Source organism: Ylistrum balloti, unplaced genomic scaffold (assembly GCF_031769215.1).
Source record: "Ylistrum balloti isolate Yb309-2 unplaced genomic scaffold, AGI_CSIRO_Ybal_v1 Utg370382, whole genome shotgun sequence".
Classification (NCBI taxonomy): domain Eukaryota; kingdom Metazoa; phylum Mollusca; class Bivalvia; order Pectinida; family Pectinidae; genus Ylistrum; species Ylistrum balloti.
In genome coordinates this window covers 157,134-177,543 of record NW_026782266.1, presented here as the reverse complement: position 1 = coordinate 177,543, position 20,410 = coordinate 157,134, and the positions used below count along the sequence as shown (strand labels likewise).

At 41.4% G+C, this 20,410-nt stretch overlaps 1 protein-coding gene across 1 annotated transcript; it reads left to right on the top strand.

The window, feature by feature from the left end:
* Positions 1-9,593: 9,593 nt before the first annotated feature.
* On the top strand, positions 9,594-17,742 carry LOC132554130 (mucin-2-like). Its single transcript, XM_060218430.1, has 2 exons — positions 9,594-11,686; positions 17,673-17,742. Exons 1-2 carry the CDS (start codon positions 9,594-9,596, stop codon positions 17,740-17,742), a joined length of 2,163 nt encoding a protein of 720 aa, XP_060074413.1.
* The last annotated feature ends 2,668 nt before the right edge of the window (positions 17,743-20,410 follow it).

Here is a 20,410-nt window from a genome sequence, read left to right as displayed (position 1 = left end):
CGAACCCAGGACTCCTGACTTACTAGTCTGACGCTCTACCAATCGAGCTAAAGAGAAGTTCTCTCTGGCCGAGTGGTATATTGCAGCTAGTATTTTACCAGGGTTACATAAATTATAAATGAAGATCAAACAATCGTGGGCACCAAGATCACTCTGGGTTCTCCTCTTAATTGTAACGTATACAGTTGATTATGTTTAATTTCAAGCTACTTTTGACAAAAGATAATTAAATTCTGAAAGTAATAACCAAAATATTTAATTATATTCAACAAAAAAAAAACACCGCACTAGAAGGAGTTTTGAATAACATAAATGTCAAAAGTCTGTGCATCGTCCCTTCCTCTCCCAGTCACCATAGCGAGTAGGTTCTGGTCCTCTAGGTCCACCAATTTCACCTGTTGATGGATTAGTGTCATCAGGAAAGCGTTCTAATGGCTCCTGTTCTACATATGGAGATACTGTTTCCTCAACCTCGGTTTCCCATTTGTCATCAAATTTGCCTGCAGGTGTTTTTCCCTTGCGGCGAGTTTGTTTTTTATCATCTGAACATAATCTGACTGGCAGACTGTTGCACAAGCTAGGTGGAATTAACAGTTCTCTTCCAGTTAACACTTTCAGCACCTTACCTGTAAAAATAATCAAATGAGTTATCTTAATGAACATCAATATCAAGTATTGCCTCTATTTCTATTTAGCACACAAAATAATATTTATGTTAAATTGTGCAGCCAAAAGACACTTTTTAAACAAGATGTGTTTATGAAACACTATACCGCCACTAGCACAAGTTGCAACAAAATTCTGTAGTGTGACATTAGAACTGTACTGTACAAGACATGCACACTTTGTGACACACTTGTGTCTTCAGTGTAGTAATGATTTTTTCACTTTCAAATGTAGGTCAAAGGTCACAATCAAGGTCAAATAGTCAAAAATGCTGATACCACGGAATGGTCTTGTTAAATGGACACACGCCAAAGCCCTACCTATTACGATGCAGTAGTTATACCATGTTTAGGTAGCCTAAATTCAGAACTTTGAGAAACTTTTGTTATAAAACTTTGTACAACAAATTAATGGGAGAAAATCTTTTAAAAGTTCGTGACACTGAAAGTACAAGGTTTTGAGATGTTTGCTGAAATCTAGATGGACCGTAATTAACAGTTAACACACCAAGTGTTTAACGTTATATAACAAAAAATGTTTGTTACATAAGAAAAAAAATCTTCCTAATGTCTTGCCTGTCATCCCGAACCAAAATATTGTCATGTGCTATTTTAATCTTAATTTGGCATTCAGGTAGGCATACAACAGTAATATCCGTAAGATACTATGGAACACATCAGCAATTAGCAAACTTATGGACGTCAGTTCTCCCGATTTATAATACACATTGAAAACACTTATCTTGTTACCCGAGGTATATCCACCGAAAGAAAACATCTCCAGTGTATTTCTGTTCTAATTGCTTTCACTTTCTGTAATTTCAAATTCATCAAGCGTTCGCGTGCAGTACTATACCTGAAAGCTTTCGCAAAGAGTTGACACTTCGACCAGCTGGTGTCGCCATATTGTTTATTAGCGGAATACTAAAAGCCGACAACGACAAGATCGGGAAGTATCGATAATGCCAAGGACGATTTATACGCGCGGCGTAATACCACAAAATAAAAAAGTGCTTTCATTCCAGAGGAATCTAGACATATAGCATGATATAGTAATGGGATTTTATAACTTTGATATTATCTGACCATTGATGAATTTCTATTTTTTATTTTTGTCTTGGAAGAAAACCAACCAAGACAAAAAATAAAATCAACGGATGGATAGTCAGAGCCTTTTCAGCTACACAAGTACCAGCTTAACCTGTCAGTACATCCATACTAACAAATATTAATGCCGGCTATGAGTGTATTGTCATATTAAGCCGGTACTTATAACAATCCGTACAAGAGTTATCGTTCCTTTTCAGTGTTCCGATACCGCTTTCTCGAGACATTGGTACAGTGTACCTGCGAGTTCACCTAAATACAGAGGGTCTGACATGAGTGTCGATAGAGAGTAATATGATATCTGCTAAACGAGTTCAATAATTTTATATTTCACGAGCCTTTTGCCAAATTGAAACCCTCAACTTAATTTTTCCATAAGACTGACTATTTTCGACGCGAATGGTACGTTTTTCACTTCAAAGACAATCATGTAAAGTTATTAACACATGACTTATTTATGACGTCTCAATAGTGTCTATATACGTGTTTTAAACATTGAACTGCTTTAATTTGATGTTCATGGGTGTATGAATGCCAACTAGACAACGACAAATTCCATGAAGACGCGACTAACTTGCGACGTCGCAATAATAGTGTTATTACACCCACTAACTGTCGTTGAAATATCATCTTTTTTGGCATACGGTCAAGTCATAAATATCATAAGTCAAACCTACGTCCCTGGTCAAGCTCTATCTACAGGGAAGTTAGAAATATAATGATTTAGCTCATGAACTAAATGAAACTATTGGGCGAGATAATTTTCAGTGTTTAAACTTTTATGCTATAAGCTGTGAATGTGATGTTAAACCATGACAAAACCATCAGCATCATCGTGCGTAAAAATCAAAAGCAAATCTTTCTCTGCTTAATTTTCTGCTCTAAATCCGCCGATGATGCAAACACTTCCAATTAACAAGCACTCGCCGTCTATAATTGTGATGACCAGAGAAATGTTTAAAAAGCATTACATCGCCTTTTATTGAGTTTACAATACGCGAAAGCTTCGCTGCAGTTTCGCGCTAATATTAGTGGGAAAAAAACTCTTATGAAAAGAATTCCAACAGGCAAATTTACACACAAAACTTTATTAACAATTGCTTTGTAACTATCCAAGGAAATATTCCTCCGTACCTCTATCTACCATCAATGCCAGATCTCCCTCCCTCCACCGTACCTCTATCTACCATACATACCAGACCTCCCTACTCCGTACCTCTATCTACCATACATACCAGACCTCCCTCCTCCGTATCTCTATCTACCATACATACCAGACCTTCCCCCTCCGTACCCCTATCTACCACACATACCAGACCTTTCCCCTCCGTACCTCTATCTTCCATACATACCAGATCTCCCTACTCATTACCTCTATTTTCCATACAAACCAGACCTCCCTCCTCCGTACCCCTATCTACCATACACACCAGATCTCCCTCTTCCGTACCCCTATCTACCACACATACCAGACCTTTCCCCTCCGTACCTCTATCTTCCATACACACCAGATCTCCCTACTCATTACCTCTATTTTCCATACAAACCAGACCTCCCTCCTCCGTACCCCTATCTACCATACACACCAGATCTCTCTCTTCCGTACCTCTATCTACCTTACATACCAGACCTCCCTCCTCCGTACCTCTATCTACCATGAATACCAGATCTCCCTCCTCCGTACCTATTATTCCATACACACCAGACCTCCCTCCTCCGTACCTCTATACCACACCAGACCTCCCTCCTCCGTACCTCTATCTACCATACACACCAGACCTCCCTCCTCCGTACCTCTATCTACCACCAGACCTACACACACACACCAGACCTCCCTCCTCCGTACCTCTATCTACCATACATACCAGACCTCCCTCCTCCGTACCTCTATCTACCTTACACACCAGACCTCCGTCCTCCGTATCTCTATCTACCATACACACCAGATTTCCCTCCTCCGTACCTCTATCTACCTTACATACCAGACCTCCGTCCTGCGTACCTCTATCTACCATACACACCAGAAAACTCTCCTCCGTATCTCTATCTACCATACACATCAGACAACTCTCCCCCGTATCTCCATCTATCATACACACCAGATCCCCCTCCTCCGTACCCCTATCTTCCATACATACAAGACCTCCCTCCTCCGTACCCCTATCTACCATAAATACCAAATCTCTCTCCACCGTACCTCTATCTACCATACACACCAGACCTCCCTCCTCCGTACCCCTATCTACCATACACACCAGATCTCCCTCCTCCGTACCTCTATCTACCATACATACCAGACCTCCCCTCCGTCCTCTATCGTACCTCTATCTACCATACACACCAGACAACTCTCCCCCGTATCTCTATTTACCATACACACCAGACAACTCTCCCACGTATCTCTATCTATCATACACACCAGACCTCCCTCCTCCGTATCTCTATCTACCATACACACCAGACCTCCCTCCTCCGTACCCCTATCTACCATACACACCAGATCTCCCTCCTCCTACCTCTATCTACCATATATACCAGACCTCCATCCTCCGTATCTCTATCTACCATACACACCAGATTTCCCTCCTCCGTACCTCTATCTACCATACACACCAGACAACTCTCCCCCGTATCTCTATTTACCATACACACCAGACAACTCTCCCCCGTATCTCTATCTATCATACACACCAGACCTCCCTCCTCCGTACATCTACCATACATACCAGACCTCCCTCCTCCGTACCTCTATCTACCTTACATACCAGACCTCCCTCCTCCTACCTCTATCTACCATATATACCAGACCTCCGTCCTCCGTATCTCTATCTACCATACACACCAGATTTCCCTCCTCCGTACCTCTATCTACCATACACACCAGACCTCCCTCCTCCGTACCTCTATCTACCATACACACACACCAGACCTCCCCCCGTATCCGTACACACCAGACCTCTCTATCTACCATACACACCAGACCTCCATCCTCCGTACCTCTATCTACCATACACACCAGACAACTCTCCCCCGTATCTCTATCTATCATACACACCAGACCTCCCTCCTCCGTATCTCTATCTACCATACACACCAGACCTCCCTCCTCCGTACCCCTATCTACCATACACACCAGATCTCCCTCCTCCGTACCTCTATCTACCTTACATACCTGACCTCCCTCCTCCTACCTCTATCTACCATACATACCAGACCTCCATCCTCCGTACCTCTATCTACCTTACATACCAGACCTCCGTCCTCCGTATCTCTATCTACCATACACACCAGATTTCCCTCCTCCGTACCTCTATCTACCATACACACCAGACAACTCTCCCCCGTATCTCTATTTACCATACACACCAGACCTCCCTCCTCCGTATCTCTATCTACCATACACACCAGACCTCCCTCCTCCGTACCCCTATCTACCATACACACAGACCTACCTACCATACTACCAGACCTCCCATACACACATACCAGACCTCCCTCCTCCTACCTCTATCTACCATATATACCAGACCTCCATCCTCCGTACCTCTATCTACCATACACACCAGACAACTCTCCCCCGTATCTCTATCTATCATACACACCAGATCCCCCTCCTCCGTACCTCTATCTACCATACATACCAGACCTCCATCCTCCGTACCTCTATCTACCATACACACCAGACCTCCCTCCTCCGTAACTCTATCTACCATACACACCAGACCTCCGTCCTCCGTATCTACCATACACACCAGACAACTCTCCCCCGTATCTCTATCTATCATACACACCAGACCTCCCTCCTCCGTATTTCTATCTACCATACACACCAGATTTCCCTCCTCCGTACATCTATCTACCATACACACCAGACAACTCTCCCCACCAGTATCTCTACACACACCAGACAACTCTCTATCCTCCATACACACCAGACTCTCCCTCTATCTACCATACACACCAGACCTCCCTCCTCCGTACCTCTATCTACCATACATACCAGACCTCCCTCCTCCGTACCTCTATCTACCATGAATACCAGATCTCCCTCCTCCGTACCTCTATCTACCTTACACACCAGACCTCCCTCCACCGTAACTCTATCTACCATACACACCAGACAACTCTCCCCCGTATCTCTATCTATCATACACACCAGACCTCCCTCCTCCGTACCTCTATCTACCATACACACCAGACCTCCCTCCTCCGTACCTCTATCTACCATACACACACCAGACCTCCCTCCTCCGTACCTACCACACACACCAGACATCTCCTCCGTACACTCCATCTACACACACACCAGACCCCCTCCTCCGTATCTCTATCTACACCACACAACTCTCCCTCCTCCGTATCTCTACACACCAGACCTCCCTCCTCCGTACCTCTATCTACCTTACACACCAGACCTCCGTCCTCCGTATCTCTATCTACCATACACACCAGATTTCCCTCCTCCGTACCTCTATCTACCATACACACCAGACAACTCTCCCCCGTATCTCTATCTATCATACACACCAGACCACTCTCCCCCGTACCTCTATCTACCATACACACCAGACCTCCCTCCTCCGTACCTCTATCTACCATACACAACAGACCTCCCTCCTCCGTATCTCTATCTATCATACACACCAGACCTCCCTCCTCCGTATCTCTATCTACCATACACACCAGACCTCCCTCCTCCGTACCCCTATCTACCATACACACCAGATCTCCCTCCTCCTTACACTATCTACCTTACATACCAGACCTCCCTCCTCCTACCTCTATCTACCATATATACCAGACCTCCGTCCTCCGTATCTCTATCTACCATACACACCAGATTTCCCTCCTCCGTACCTCTATCTACCATACACACCAGACAACTCTCCCCCGTATCTCTATCTATCATACACACCAGACCTCCCTCCTCCGTATCTCTATCTACCATACACACCAGACCTCCGTCCTCCGTATCTCTATCTACCATACACACCAGACCTCCGTCCTCCCTCTATCTCCATACACACCCGTACCTCTATCTACCTTACATACCAGACCTCCCTCCTCCTACCTCTATCTACCATATATACCAGACCTCCATCCTCCGTACCTCTATCTACCATACACACCAGACCTCCCTCCTCCGTAACTCTATCTACCATACACACCAGACCTCCGTCCTCCGTATCTCTATCTACCACACACACCTGACAACTCTCCCCCGTATCTCTATCTATCATACACACCAGATCCCCCTCCTCCGTACCCCTATCTACCATACATACCAGACCTCCCTCCGCCGTACCTCTATCTACCATACATACCAGACCTCCGTCCTTCGTACCTCTATCTACCTTACATACCAGACCTCCCTCCTCCGTACCTCTATCTACCATACATACCAGACCTCCATCCTCCGTACCTCTATCTACCTTACATACCAGACCTCCGTCCTCCGTATCTCTATCTACCATACACACCAGATTTCCCTCCTCCGTACCTCAACTCTCCCCCGTATCTCTATTTACCATACACACCAGACAACTCTCCCCCGTATCTCTATCTATCATACACACCAGACCTCCCTCCTCCGTATCTCTATCTACCATACACACCAGACAACTCTCCCCCGTATCTCTATCTACCATACACACCAGACAACTCTCCCCCGTACCCCTATCTATCGTACACGCCAAATCTACCCTGCTCTGTACCTTTATCTACCATACATACCATACTTCCTGTTCTCTGTGACGTTTTCTATCTACCATACACACCAGGGACGATACTTCCGTTGGCATGTCTGATGTTATGGGTGTAACGACTACAGGTATGTGTAACACCTGTCTGTCCTGGTCAACCGAGGCTACGTAGTTCTGTCTGTATCTTTGTAAAAGTGTTTCCTAAAATTACACACAGACTTCTGACTTCAAAGTTCTACAATGACCCCGATCCGAGGACAGTGTTTTAAAGCCAATCATCAATGATAATTCTGGTATTAATCATTTAATTAAATCAAGACAGGCCCTCACCATGACGAAATTTTACAGTATGCAGAATTACCGGGTCGTTACAATAGTTGTGATACTTTTGGAAGCGGTAAGTATATCATCTTTTTTGCACGTTAAGTTTTGAAGTATCATTTAAGAAAAGTGTACGTTTTGATGAGTTTTTTCTCAAGATCAGTTCCACTCTATCACTATCAGCTAATTTTAATAATTTATCATCATTGATTGATTTAAGCAGACATCAGCGTCACCTGAGTGTGATTAGAAATAAATAAATAAATGACGAAAGTTATCAGATATTAGCGTGAGTTACTGTATCGTTAAAAAAAAGCTGTAGTAAGTGTAGGCTCTTTCATAATAAGCTCAACATGTGTTGGATATAACACGCTGAATATGAAACCAAAATACATCATACATCTGTATTTCGTCCTTCTAGGACTCGTCGCTCGACAGCTAGAAAATCAACGATTGAAACGAGTGTTGATCAAGATGACTTTCGTTATTTTTTAAATACTATATATCTTATACGGATTTCAACAAGGTAGTAGGTCGTTAGACGACAGTATCATCCGAGAGAAATTAATAGAAATTACATCATTATTCAATAGTTTTCTTCCCGTGATTCTCCAGTAGAGCCTACACAATGTTATATACGTATCTACCTGTATTATTCACTCATAACTGTAGTCAGCATTTGATTTATACGACTCTCTTAACTAACCATTATTTTCACTTATGTTACATCTAGATTACAGGAGTTTCCAGTTCCTAAGAAAGTTGATACCTAATGTAATGAATTATCTTGTTTTCTTCATTTTCATATTCAGCACTTCTTTCTTTAGCTTCATACATATGCGGTGGTCTAAATCACATGTCTGTACATAAGGATATTCAACATTTTCTGTCTTTGACTGTATACAGTGACCTGTATCATATGAAATAACAATACTCAATAAAGCTTTCCGTAATTGCCATTGGGAACCCGTATTAATGATAAATAAAATATTCAATGTTACTCTCCTTGTTTGCCAACGGTAATATATATATGTATATATAATTTTCAGTATTTCTTTCCTTGATTGCCATGGGAACATGTATATATATGTGAATGAAGTTCTTTCCCTGAATGGCTACATTAACCTGTATGCTATATATAAAATAACAATATTTAACATCTTTTTCCCGTGAAGGTGGCCACGTCCTCATACAACACCACACCTACACTTCATATCTACCTGTAGGTAATTGTCACTGTTTTCGTGATTTAGATATCAGTCGATCGTTTAAATGTATACTTGTATCGACATCGCCCTTGAAGTATTCCCTGTTTGGTAAGATGTTTAGGAATGTTCTAAATATGTTTTAGGTGAGCGGTCAAACAAGTGAGGACATCGTGACTTCTACGGCACTTGATCCTGTCAGCTCAGTCGGCAACTATTCTACAGAACACACGTTGTCACCAGATCTCGATTACGAGAGAGACAACGGTAGTTATATACTGTCAGTAAAAAGTAGAAGCCACGGTGCCACTGATATCAGCCATAGTGATAATAACACTTCGTCACAAAACACCAATTATTTAACCTCCTTTCAATCATCTGTATCATCTACATCGTTGTCTTCAGTATCGTTTTCAACCAACTCGCCATCTCCGACATCGCCTGTTGTGCCATTAGATAAGGCCACTGTTTCAACATCATTAACAACGGCGGAAGCACCAACCACAGTGACTCCTGGTACTTCTACCACACCGGATGTGAATTATACAAACAAACCTACCACACCGGATGTGAATGACATAAGTCAAACTACCATGCCGGATCTAAATTTTGTGCACAAAACTAACATACCGGATAGTGATAGTGTTTACAAACATAGCACAAGGGATGTACACAAACCTACAACACCAGATGTCAATGGTTTACAAAATTCTCCCACACCTGATGTCAATAATGCACAGAAATATACTACACAGGAAATCAACGACGCACAGAAAGTTAGCGCTAAGCTTAATGTGCAGACTGTGAACAAATCTATGACTGTGAATATTGTACAAAAACCTTTTGTCAGTAATAACGAGGATATGTCTACACTTGTTTTGACGGATATTGATGGTTTGCACCATTTTACATCTTCCACCACACCTGATATGCATGTCGCATACAAATCTACAACAGTCTTTTCAAAAGCAGACGATGTCAACAACAGCATACATACGGCAGACACTGGAGCGACGCCAGGATCGGATATATATATGAAGGCTGACGAAAAAATAGAGGACGTCAATGATACAGTTAAACTAACAACCACAGAGGCCCTCAATAGAACAAACAAGTCAGTAACGTCAGGGATAGGCAATAAAACAGGCGAGTCAGCAACGCCAGACGCTATTAGTAGAACAAATGAACCAACAACGCCAAAGGTTGTCAATATAACAAACAAACCAACAACGCCAGATGCTATTAGTAGAACAAACGAACAAACAACGCCAGACGCCATTGGTAGAACAAACGAACCAACAACGTCAGGGGATGTCAATATAACAAACAAACCAACAAATCCAGGGGTTGTCAATATAACAAACAAACCAACAAATCCAGGGGCTGTCAATATAACAAACAAACCAACAACGCCAGAGGTTGTCAATATGACAAACAAACCAACAACGCCAGGGGTTGTCAATATAACAAACAAACCAACAACGCCAGAGGTTGTCAATATGACAAACAAACCAACAATGCCAGAGGTTGTCAATATAACAAACAAACCAACAACGCCAGAGGTTGTCAATATAACAAACAAACCAACAATGCCAGACGCCTTTCGTACAACAAACGAACCAACAATGCCAGAGACCGACAAAAGGACAAACAAACCAACAACACAAGACGCCATTAGTAGAACAAACGAACCAACAACGCCAGGGGTTGTCAATATAACAAACAAACCAACAACGCCAGAGGGTGTCAATATAACAAACAAACCAACAATGCCAGAGGTTGTCAATATAACAAACAAACCAACAACGCCAGAGGGTGTCAATATAACAAACGAACCAACAACGCCAGAGGTTGTCAATATAACAAACAAACCAACAACGCCAGAGGGTGTCAATATAACAAACAAACCAACAACGCCAGAGGGTGTCAATATAACAAACAAACCAACAACGCCAGAGGTTGTCAATATAACAAACGAACCAACAATGCCAGAGGCCGGCCATTGGACAACCAAGCCAAAAATGCCAGAGGCCGGCAATAAAACAAGCAAACCAACGTCATCTAGCATCAGTAGAACAAGCAAACCAACAAATCAAGTAGCCGTCAATAGAACAGTCAAACCAATGAAGCCTATTTCTAAGACAGATGCTCGTATTTCTTTAACATCCATCTCCCCACGTTCTACAGAGGCGACAAAAGGACACCTCCTAGGAACACGCGTTTCGACACACAGTGTCACAACGGAAACCTTTATCGCTCCTGTAAATGACTCTTTAACGACTGGAGCGGTTACAGAAGCACACGTGACAATAGAACAACATGTTAGCAATAACGAGCAAGAAGCTTCAACTGGACGAAGCTTAGCAGCAGGATTGTTTACAGACAGCACCATAACGTATACAGCAAAGAATACAGACACGGTGTCGTCAAAATCAGTGGATATGGCGCCACAAACTGGAGTTGACAATACGTCACAAAATACCAACAGGACATCGACGTCTTCTGGCGACTTAGCCGTCCAGGTTAGGCATCAGATGGGCGACGAAGATGATGACACATACTGGCCAATCGCAATCGCCATTACAGTCGGCGTTCCAGTCATCATCGTCTTCGTAGTCACCATAACCGTCCTTAACCGCAAGAGGTTAGAGCGTCCAAATCGCTTAGCAACGTCAACTTTCTTTTCGTGAGCTATTTTCCTTTTGCTTAGAAGGTATGGCTATGAGCTGGTAGATGCATAAGCTAGAACACCTGTTAGACAACGGTAACTTCACAAACATATATATCATATTTCAAAGGGATACATTTATATGAGTGACCAGCATCCATGGACATTTATCAACTGCAACTAGTGATGTCACTATCAGAATACGCTGGTCACATAACACGCCAATCCCTGTGTTGACCTTCACGTTTTAGCTCACGTGGTCCGAAGGACCGGTGAGCTTATGCAATAACACAGTGTCAGTCGTCCGTCCTTAATACGTCGTCCGTCAAAGTTTTTCTCTACTGGTCCTAAACGACATCTTGCATTTTCCCCAAATTTGGTCTTAAAACCCTTGGCTTAAGAGGAATAAAATTTGTATAAACGGTAGGTCTCGGCTTCTTGCAGCGGGACAGGCGGGGCCCAATAGAGGATTTAGGGCAGGGATGCCCGTATTTTCTCTCAATTTGGTCTGAAGCATACCTAGGTCAAGAAAATTGGTTTAGTATAAACAATGGGTCTCAACCCCCTTAGTCGGAGTTCAAAAGGGGACCTAGATAAACTCAATTTTCTTCTGTAGGAATACAGGGATTCTGTCCCACATTGGCGCGTGAAGGGAAATCAATTTGATATAATTGGTTAGTTTCGTCCCCATGTAGCGGGAGGGGCGTGCAATAGGCGAAATACGGCATTTTTTAAAAATCCTTCCTCGTCTGCAGGAATCCCTTCTTTTGTACAAACAAGGGGTCTAGCCCCTCTGAGACCAGAGATATGGGGTCTGATAAGGGGAATGAAGTAAGGTTCGAAGAAACCCTCTTTCCATATTAGGTTGTTGTCCAAGTCTGGACGGAAGAATTCCTTGGAGAATGGGACTTTTTTTTATGTAAAGTGGATATGACCTCCATTTTGACAAAAAGGCAAGGGCTTTAAGTGATACATGCCCTATTGGCCACTTGTTTCACCAGCTATGATGATACACAGCTTAATTGTCCCATACTTTAACTGTAAAAATACCCTGTTATCGGTATAGATATCCATGTGTCACGTTGTTTATTTTCTGTATTGACAGTACAGACTTCCCTGTTACCGGTATAGATAACCATATGTCACGTTAATTACTTTCTGTATTGACAGTACAGACTTCCCTGTTACCGGTATAGATATCCATCTGTCACGTTAATTACTTTCTGTATTGACAGTACAGACTTCCCTGTTACCGGTACAGATATCCATGTGTCACGTTAATTTCTTTCCGTATTGACAGTACAGACTTCCTTGTTACCGGTATAGATATTAATGTGTCACGTTAATTACTTTCCGTATTGACAGTACAGACTTCCCTGTTGCCGGTACAGATATCCATGTGTCACGTTAATTACTTTTTGTATTGACAGTACAGACTTCATTGTTACCGGTTTAGATATCCATGTGTCACATCGTTTACTTTCCGTATTGACAGTACAGACTTCATTGTTACCGGTACAGATATCCGTGTGTCACGTTAATTACTTTCTGTATTGATAATCCAGACTTCCCTGTTACCGGTACAGATATCCGTGTGTCACTTTAATTACTTTCTGTATTGATAATACAGACTTCCCTGTTACCGGTACAGATATCCGTGTGTCACCTCGTTTACTTTCCGTATTGACAGTACAGACTTCCCTGTTACCGGTACAGATATCCGTGTGTCACATCGTTTACTTTCCGTATTGACAGTACAGACTTCCCTGTTACCGGTATAGATATTAATGTGTCACGTTAATTACTTTCCGTATTGACAGTACAGACTTCCCTGTTACCGGTATAGATATTAATGTGTCACGTTAATTACTTTTGCCGGTACAGTATTGTGTCACAATTACTTTTTGTATTGACAGTACAGACTTCATTGTTACCGGTTTAGATATCCATGTGTCACATCGTTTACTTTCCGTATTGACAGTACAGACTTCATTGTTACCGGTACAGATATCCGTGTGTCACGTTAATTACTTTCTGTATTGATAATCCAGACTTCCCTGTTACCGGTATAGATATCCGTGTGTCACTTTAATTACTTTCTGTATTGATAATACAGACTTCCCTGTTACCGGTACAGATATCCGTGTGTCACCTCGTTTACTTTCCGTATTGACAGTACAGACTTCCCTGTTACCGGTACAGATATCCGTGTGTCACGTTAATTACTTTCTGTGTTGACAGTACAGACTTCCTTGTTACCGGTATAGATATTAATGTGTCACGTTAATTACTTTCCGTATTGACAGTACAGACTTCCCTGTTGCCGGTACAGATATCCATGTGTCACGTTAATTACTTTTTGTATTGACAGTACAGACTTCATTGTTACCGGTTTAGATATCCATGTGTCACATCGTTTACTTTCCGTATTGACAGTACAGACTTCATTGTTACCGGTACAGATATCCGTGTGTCACGTTAATTACTTTCTGTATTGATAATCCAGACTTCCCTGTTACCGGTACAGATATCCGTGTGTCACTTTAATTACTTTCTGTATTGATAATACAGACTTCCCTGTTACCGGTACAGATATCCGTGTGTCACCTCGTTTACTTTCCGTATTGACAGTACAGACTTCCCTGTTACCGGTACAGATATCCGTGTGTCACGTTAATTACTTTCTGTGTTGATAATACAGACTTCCCTGTTACCGGTACAGATATCCGTGTGTCACATCGTTTACTTTCCGTATTGACAGTACAGACTTCCCTGTTACCGGTATAGATATTAATGTGTCACGTTAATTACTTTCCGTATTGACAGTACAGACTTCCCTGTTGCCGGTACAGATATCCATGTGTCACGTTAATTACTTTTTTATTGATAATCCAGACAGGTAATTACTTTTTTATTGACTTTTTGTATTGAACAGACTTCATTGTTACCGGTTTAGATATCCATGTGTCACATCGTTTACTTTCCGTATTGACAGTACAGACTTCATTGTTACCGGTACAGATATCCGTGTGTCACGTTAATTACTTTCTGTATTGACAGTACAGACTTCCCTGTTACCGGTATAGATATCCGTGTGTCACGTTAATTACTTTCTGTTTTGATAATACAGACTTCCCTGTTACCGGTACAGATATCCGTGTGTCACCTCGTTTACTTTCCGTATTGACAGTACAGACTTCCCTGTTACCGGTAGATAGATGTGTCCGTTAATGTGTCACGTTAATTACTTTCTGTATTGACAGTACAGACTTCCCTGTTACCGGTATAGATATTAATGTGTCACGTTAATTACTTTCCGTAATTACTTTTTGTATTGATATCCAGTGTCACGTTAATTACTTTCATTGTTACCTTCATTGTTTAGATATCCATGTGTCACATCGTTTACTTTCCGTATTGACAGTGTATTGACAATTACTTTCTGTACAGACTTCCCTGTTACCGTATTGATAGATACCGGTTTAGATATCCGTGTGTCACATTTTACTTTCCGTATTGACAGTACAGACTTCCCTGTTACCGGTACAGATATCCGTGTGTCACCTCGTTTACTTTCCGTATTGACAGTACAGACTTCCCTGTTACCGGTACCGTGATATCCATGTGTCACATCGTTCCGTGTGTCACGTTAATTACTTTCTGTATTGATAATACAGACTTCCCTGTTACCGGTACAGATATCCATGTGTCACATCGTTTACTTTCCGTATTGACAGTACAGACTTCCCTGTTACCGGTATAGATATCCATGTGTCACGTTAATTACTTTTTGTATTGACAGTACAGACTTCCCTGTTACCGGTATAGATATCCATGTGTCACGTTAATTACTTTTTGTATTGACAGTACAGACTTCCCTGTTACCGGTATAGATATCCATGTGTCACGTTAATTACTTTTTGTATTGACAGTACAGACTTCCCAGTTACCGGTACAGATATCCATGTGTCACGTTAATTACTTTTTGTATTGATACAGACTTCCCTGTTACCGGTATAGATATCCATGTGTCACGTTAATTACTTTCCGTATTGACAGTAGACTTCCCTGTTACCGGTATAGATATCCATGTGTCACCTCGTTTACTTTCCGTATTGACAGTACAGACTTCCCTGTTACCGGTATAAATATTTATGTGTCACATCGTTTACTTATTTCACGTCGTTTACGGTGTAAGCGGTGTAGTCTGTTTAATTTTTACTGATTGATATTGCTTATTGTGGCTTTGTAGACTTGTGTCAAATCAGGTGATGTTGTTGAAGTTGGAATTACCGATAAAGCGATGTAGTTATGTTCTGACAACATGCACTATCATTGCGTTGTATCACATTGACATACCTTGTTTTAGTTCTTATAACATTATGTGGTAGAGAATGGCATTTTGACAATGTATAAGTTTAAATAAAAAAATGAAGCTTTAAATTCTCCGAAAGTAGGGACACCGACTATCTTCGGCGCGACAAAATGGCGGAAAATCAGTCGATCCCCTCCAAACGAAGTGGGGAAATTGTTGTTTGTTCTCCGTTTCTAATTCATTTGCGAGGTTTTAACACTTTTTTCCTCGAAATCATTGGTTCGAATTCTAATGAAACTACACATGAACATAGATGACCTTAGTCTGGGGGGTAGCAGAAATATGTAAGCCCAGGCGAGGGGTCGGGGGACCGCCTAAGCCGAGGTCCCCAGAGGGTCCAGAGCAGGGCCCTGGTGGGGGATCAGGGGGGCGAAGTCCCCCGACGGAAAATGAATTGCATGATTTCAAAGATGTTTTGAATCGTTTTCTGAGACATGTTTTTTTTTATTTATTTAACAACAAACTTTCAACCTCTGACTAAATAAAAGCTAACTTTCTGTTCTTTTGATTCGCGAAAATGTCCCTGACAATTTCCGTATCTTGGTTACATGTACCTTCGGTCTTTGATGTGTCACTTTTAGTGTAGTCGCTCGATTCGACTTTATTATGTTTGAAAAACATGTCGATCGACGTCTGTAATCCACACGCCTTCTTCATTTTGAAAATTTGCATTTTAACAACATTATAATCGGAAACGTTGAAATGATAGTAAGAAGTAGAATAGTATGACGTGTATAAAGTTCCGGAAAGCAATGCATTAGGCCTTGTTATTCAACAATTTTCTTTTTATATTTTTTTATTTATCAAAAATATTAGATATTTATTTCAACCTTAGTTTTGTAATTTTGTCCGACATACTCTATGCACGGATTTTTTATGTGTAAGCCCGGGCTTTTTCTTTCTATGGAAGCTACGCCCATGTTAGTAGCTCTGGTATCGAATCAGAGGGCTTCCGATTAGTTAAAACATAGCGGGAATATAACTGCGAAACCGTTGGTCTCTGTAATGAAAGGTCATGGACTATTGATGACCACTTGTATCCAAGATGGCTGGCGGAACTGCTGATTTGGTCAAAGTTCAAATATTGTCCGATTATGATGAAATTTAGCACCTCTAGATGTGTAATGGCTCTACAAACAATGCTAGAATTTTTTATTTGTTTGTTTGTTTGGTTTTTTTACCCTACACAATGTCAACTTTACTTACCTATTACTGGCCTCGTATGGGTTGAAATTTAAGAATTGACTCAATTTTATGAAGCAGTTACACAAACAAACAAATATACCATCATTTATGACAATGACACTTGGGGTGAACTTTTTGTAATGATCGATCCCCGTTTGAATTTGAACTCAAATTATTGCAAATACCTTTTCTTAAACACAACGCAAAACATTTAGGAAACCGTCCGTGTAGAATTTTATAATACTATTTAAGGAAAGCAAAATGTTAACTATTATTATAGGTATGATGGGGTTTTCCTGGTACCGGTGGAGTTGATCACCTGGATACTGATCAACGGTTGTACAAGAGTCAGGGGTTAAAGATGTTAATAAAGGAAATTATATAGGGCCTCTATACACGGGTCATATTTCTCTCCAATGCATAACCTTATTGTCATGTTTTCAGGAAACTAGAGAAAGCCCACAATGCCGCACTGTCCGGATACACCTCACCGCCGACCGAATATGACGCTTGACGTCCCCCGCTACATAGCAACACCGCCAGAGTACGACGTATGACGTCACACATAATACTGACGACTGGAAAACGAATGTCAAATCAAGTCCAAGACTTTTCTGGCAAAGCAAGTGTTTGTCTTTCAATGTGGAAAGCAAATGGGATTAGTTGTTTCTTCTTTTAACATGTTCATCATTGAAGCATAACAGATTAGCCGTTTTCGCTTTGACGCTTGAGCGACACCGTGTCAAATTTTTAATGGCGATTTGTCGCGGCGACAAAGCGAGAAAGCTATATCTCATTTGTTACCACTGTGTCATAATATACTGTATTCTTTCTGTACTAGAACGTACTAGTAATATGAGTTTAAAGTTATCTATTAACTTACTAGTATAAAACAGTGTAAAATATTGTAGGATTACACACGTGTACTTACGTGACATAAGCGGTGCAAGAAAGCTCTGGATTCATTCTCGTTTTAAAAGAATCATCGCCGTAGAGACGTTCTGAAACACTGAAGATTATTCTCCTCTGCCAGGCTGGTTTTACATTCCCAGGTCTCTGTCTGCCAAAGGTAGAGTGGTAGGTCTCTGTGCGCCAAAGGTAGAGTGTTAGTTCTCTGTTCGCCAAAGGTAGAGTGGTAGGTCTCTGTTCGCCAAAGGTAGAATGTTAGGTCTCTGTGCGCCAAAGGTAGAGTGGTAGGTCTCTGTTCGCCAAAGGCCTCTGTTCGCCAAAGGTAGAGAGGTAGGTCTCTGCTCGCCAAAGGTTCATGATAGGTCTCTGTTCACCAAAGGTAGAATGTTAGGTCTCTATTCGCCAAAGGTAGAATGGTAGGTCTCCGTTCGCCAACGGTAGAATGGTAGGTCTCCGTTCGCCAAAGGTAGAATGGTAGGTCTCTGTTCGCCAAAGGTAGAGTGGTAGGTCTCTGTTCGCCAAAGGTAGAATGGTAGGTCTCTATGCGCCAAAGGTAGAGTGTTAGTTCTCTGTTCGCCAAAGGTAGGTCTTTGTTCACCAAAGGTAGAGTGGTAGGTCTCTGTACGCCAAAGGTAGAATGGTAGGTCTCTGTGCGCAAAAGGTAGAGTGGTAGGTCTCTGTGCGCCAAAGGTAGAGTGGTAGTAAAGACTGTAAGGTGATCCTCAAACTTGCTGTTTCATATCTTGTCCTCGATTTCATTTCGTCTCATTTCAAAGGTTGATAAATTTGAAATAGGTCCTTTCGTAACAAAGTCTGTATTGTACGTTCTACAGAATAACCATGATCTCACCGCAGTATTTTTTTTCAATAAACTGTTTGATATGATTTCTGTGTTCCATGATATCTGTCAATTGATGCTGTTATGATTAAAACGAAAACACGTTCTCTCCAATGAGAGAACAGTCAATCGCTCTTTTTTCTTCCAAAACCTTTAAAATTGATTTTCTAGATAAAAAATAGTTCCACAAGAGAAACAATTCTGCAGTTACTTCCCTTACACTCCATGATATGTAGCAGGCAATTGAGTTACCTCCCTTATTCAGGTAACGTCATTTCGTACATGGACTGTTAGCGAATCATTCGGATCTCTTACGCTTCTTGTCAAAATATCTCATCTACGTTGATGGATTGCATACAAACAAGTGCATTAATGTTTTGAAATGTGTGTACATACTGTAAGACTGAACCATCACTTTCGACACAGATATTTTCGAAATAAAACCATGTAAAAATTCGTGTTTGTGTGTGCACCTTTTTGAAATGATTACGTTTAATCTTTGTTTGTTGTTGTTATCTCAGATGATATAAGCGACCTCTTGTAACATCAAAACCGTTCAAATAGAGTTCTTTTCCATGTGTCCGCCTACAATTCACTAGTTGATTCAAAGCAGAAATGAAATATAAAACTAATAATTATAGAATTATAGTATTTTCATGCTTGGGGTTCCTCCAGCGTCACTGAAATGTTGCAACGCCTACAGTTACGCCCCCTCTCTGACAGACGTAGAGATGCACGTCTTACCATGCTGTTCAATATTGTCTATAATAATGTTGCCGTTACGAAAGAAAACCGACTCATACCCCCAGTCAGGCATTCTAGACACAATCATCCACTGTCATTTCAGCTACCCCATTGTAAAACCCAAATAAGAAGAGGATGTTTAACATGTAAAAATTGTGTATTAATAAAAAGTACATGTCAATTAAACGTATACTCAAAATATTTAATGGCAAAGCCAGAATGAAAACTGACTAGAAAGAAGTGTGATTTTGTATGTACGAAGGCTGTGACCATTGTAGTCATGGAAACGGTAATGGCTTACCCTTTGTGTATCACAATCACTCAACGGATTTTAAATAGAAAGTTTAAACTAAGGCAGTGCAACAAAAGAAGAGAAAGGGAAACAATCGAAACCAAATAACAAAAGAATTTTTAATTCCAAACGCACATCTTAAACTTTGTACTCGGTAACTGGTCTTAATATCGCAGTAGACAACTATAACCTAATCGTCAGGACGTCGGACTTTCCAACCTGAGGTGAAGAGTTTTAGGAAGCGGACATTTTCCACTGAGAATGCCTGAATTGATTTAGAAGACATGCGACGGGCCTCCTGTGTGTTGTTTATTCAGGTAGTCACAAGCTACTTAAAGGACACTCCTGCTCAAAAGGTCAAAAGGAGCATGAACCCAGCATAGAACAAGACGACGTGTT

Coding starts and splice junctions, on each gene's coding strand:
- LOC132554130 (XM_060218430.1), top strand. CDS start 9,594: ATGCCGGATCTAAATTTTGTGCACAAAACTAACATACCGGATAGTGAT. Junction 11,687..17,672: donor GCAACGTCAACTTTCTTTTC/GTGAGCTATTTT, acceptor TCATGTTTTCAG/GAAACTAGAGAAAGCCCACA.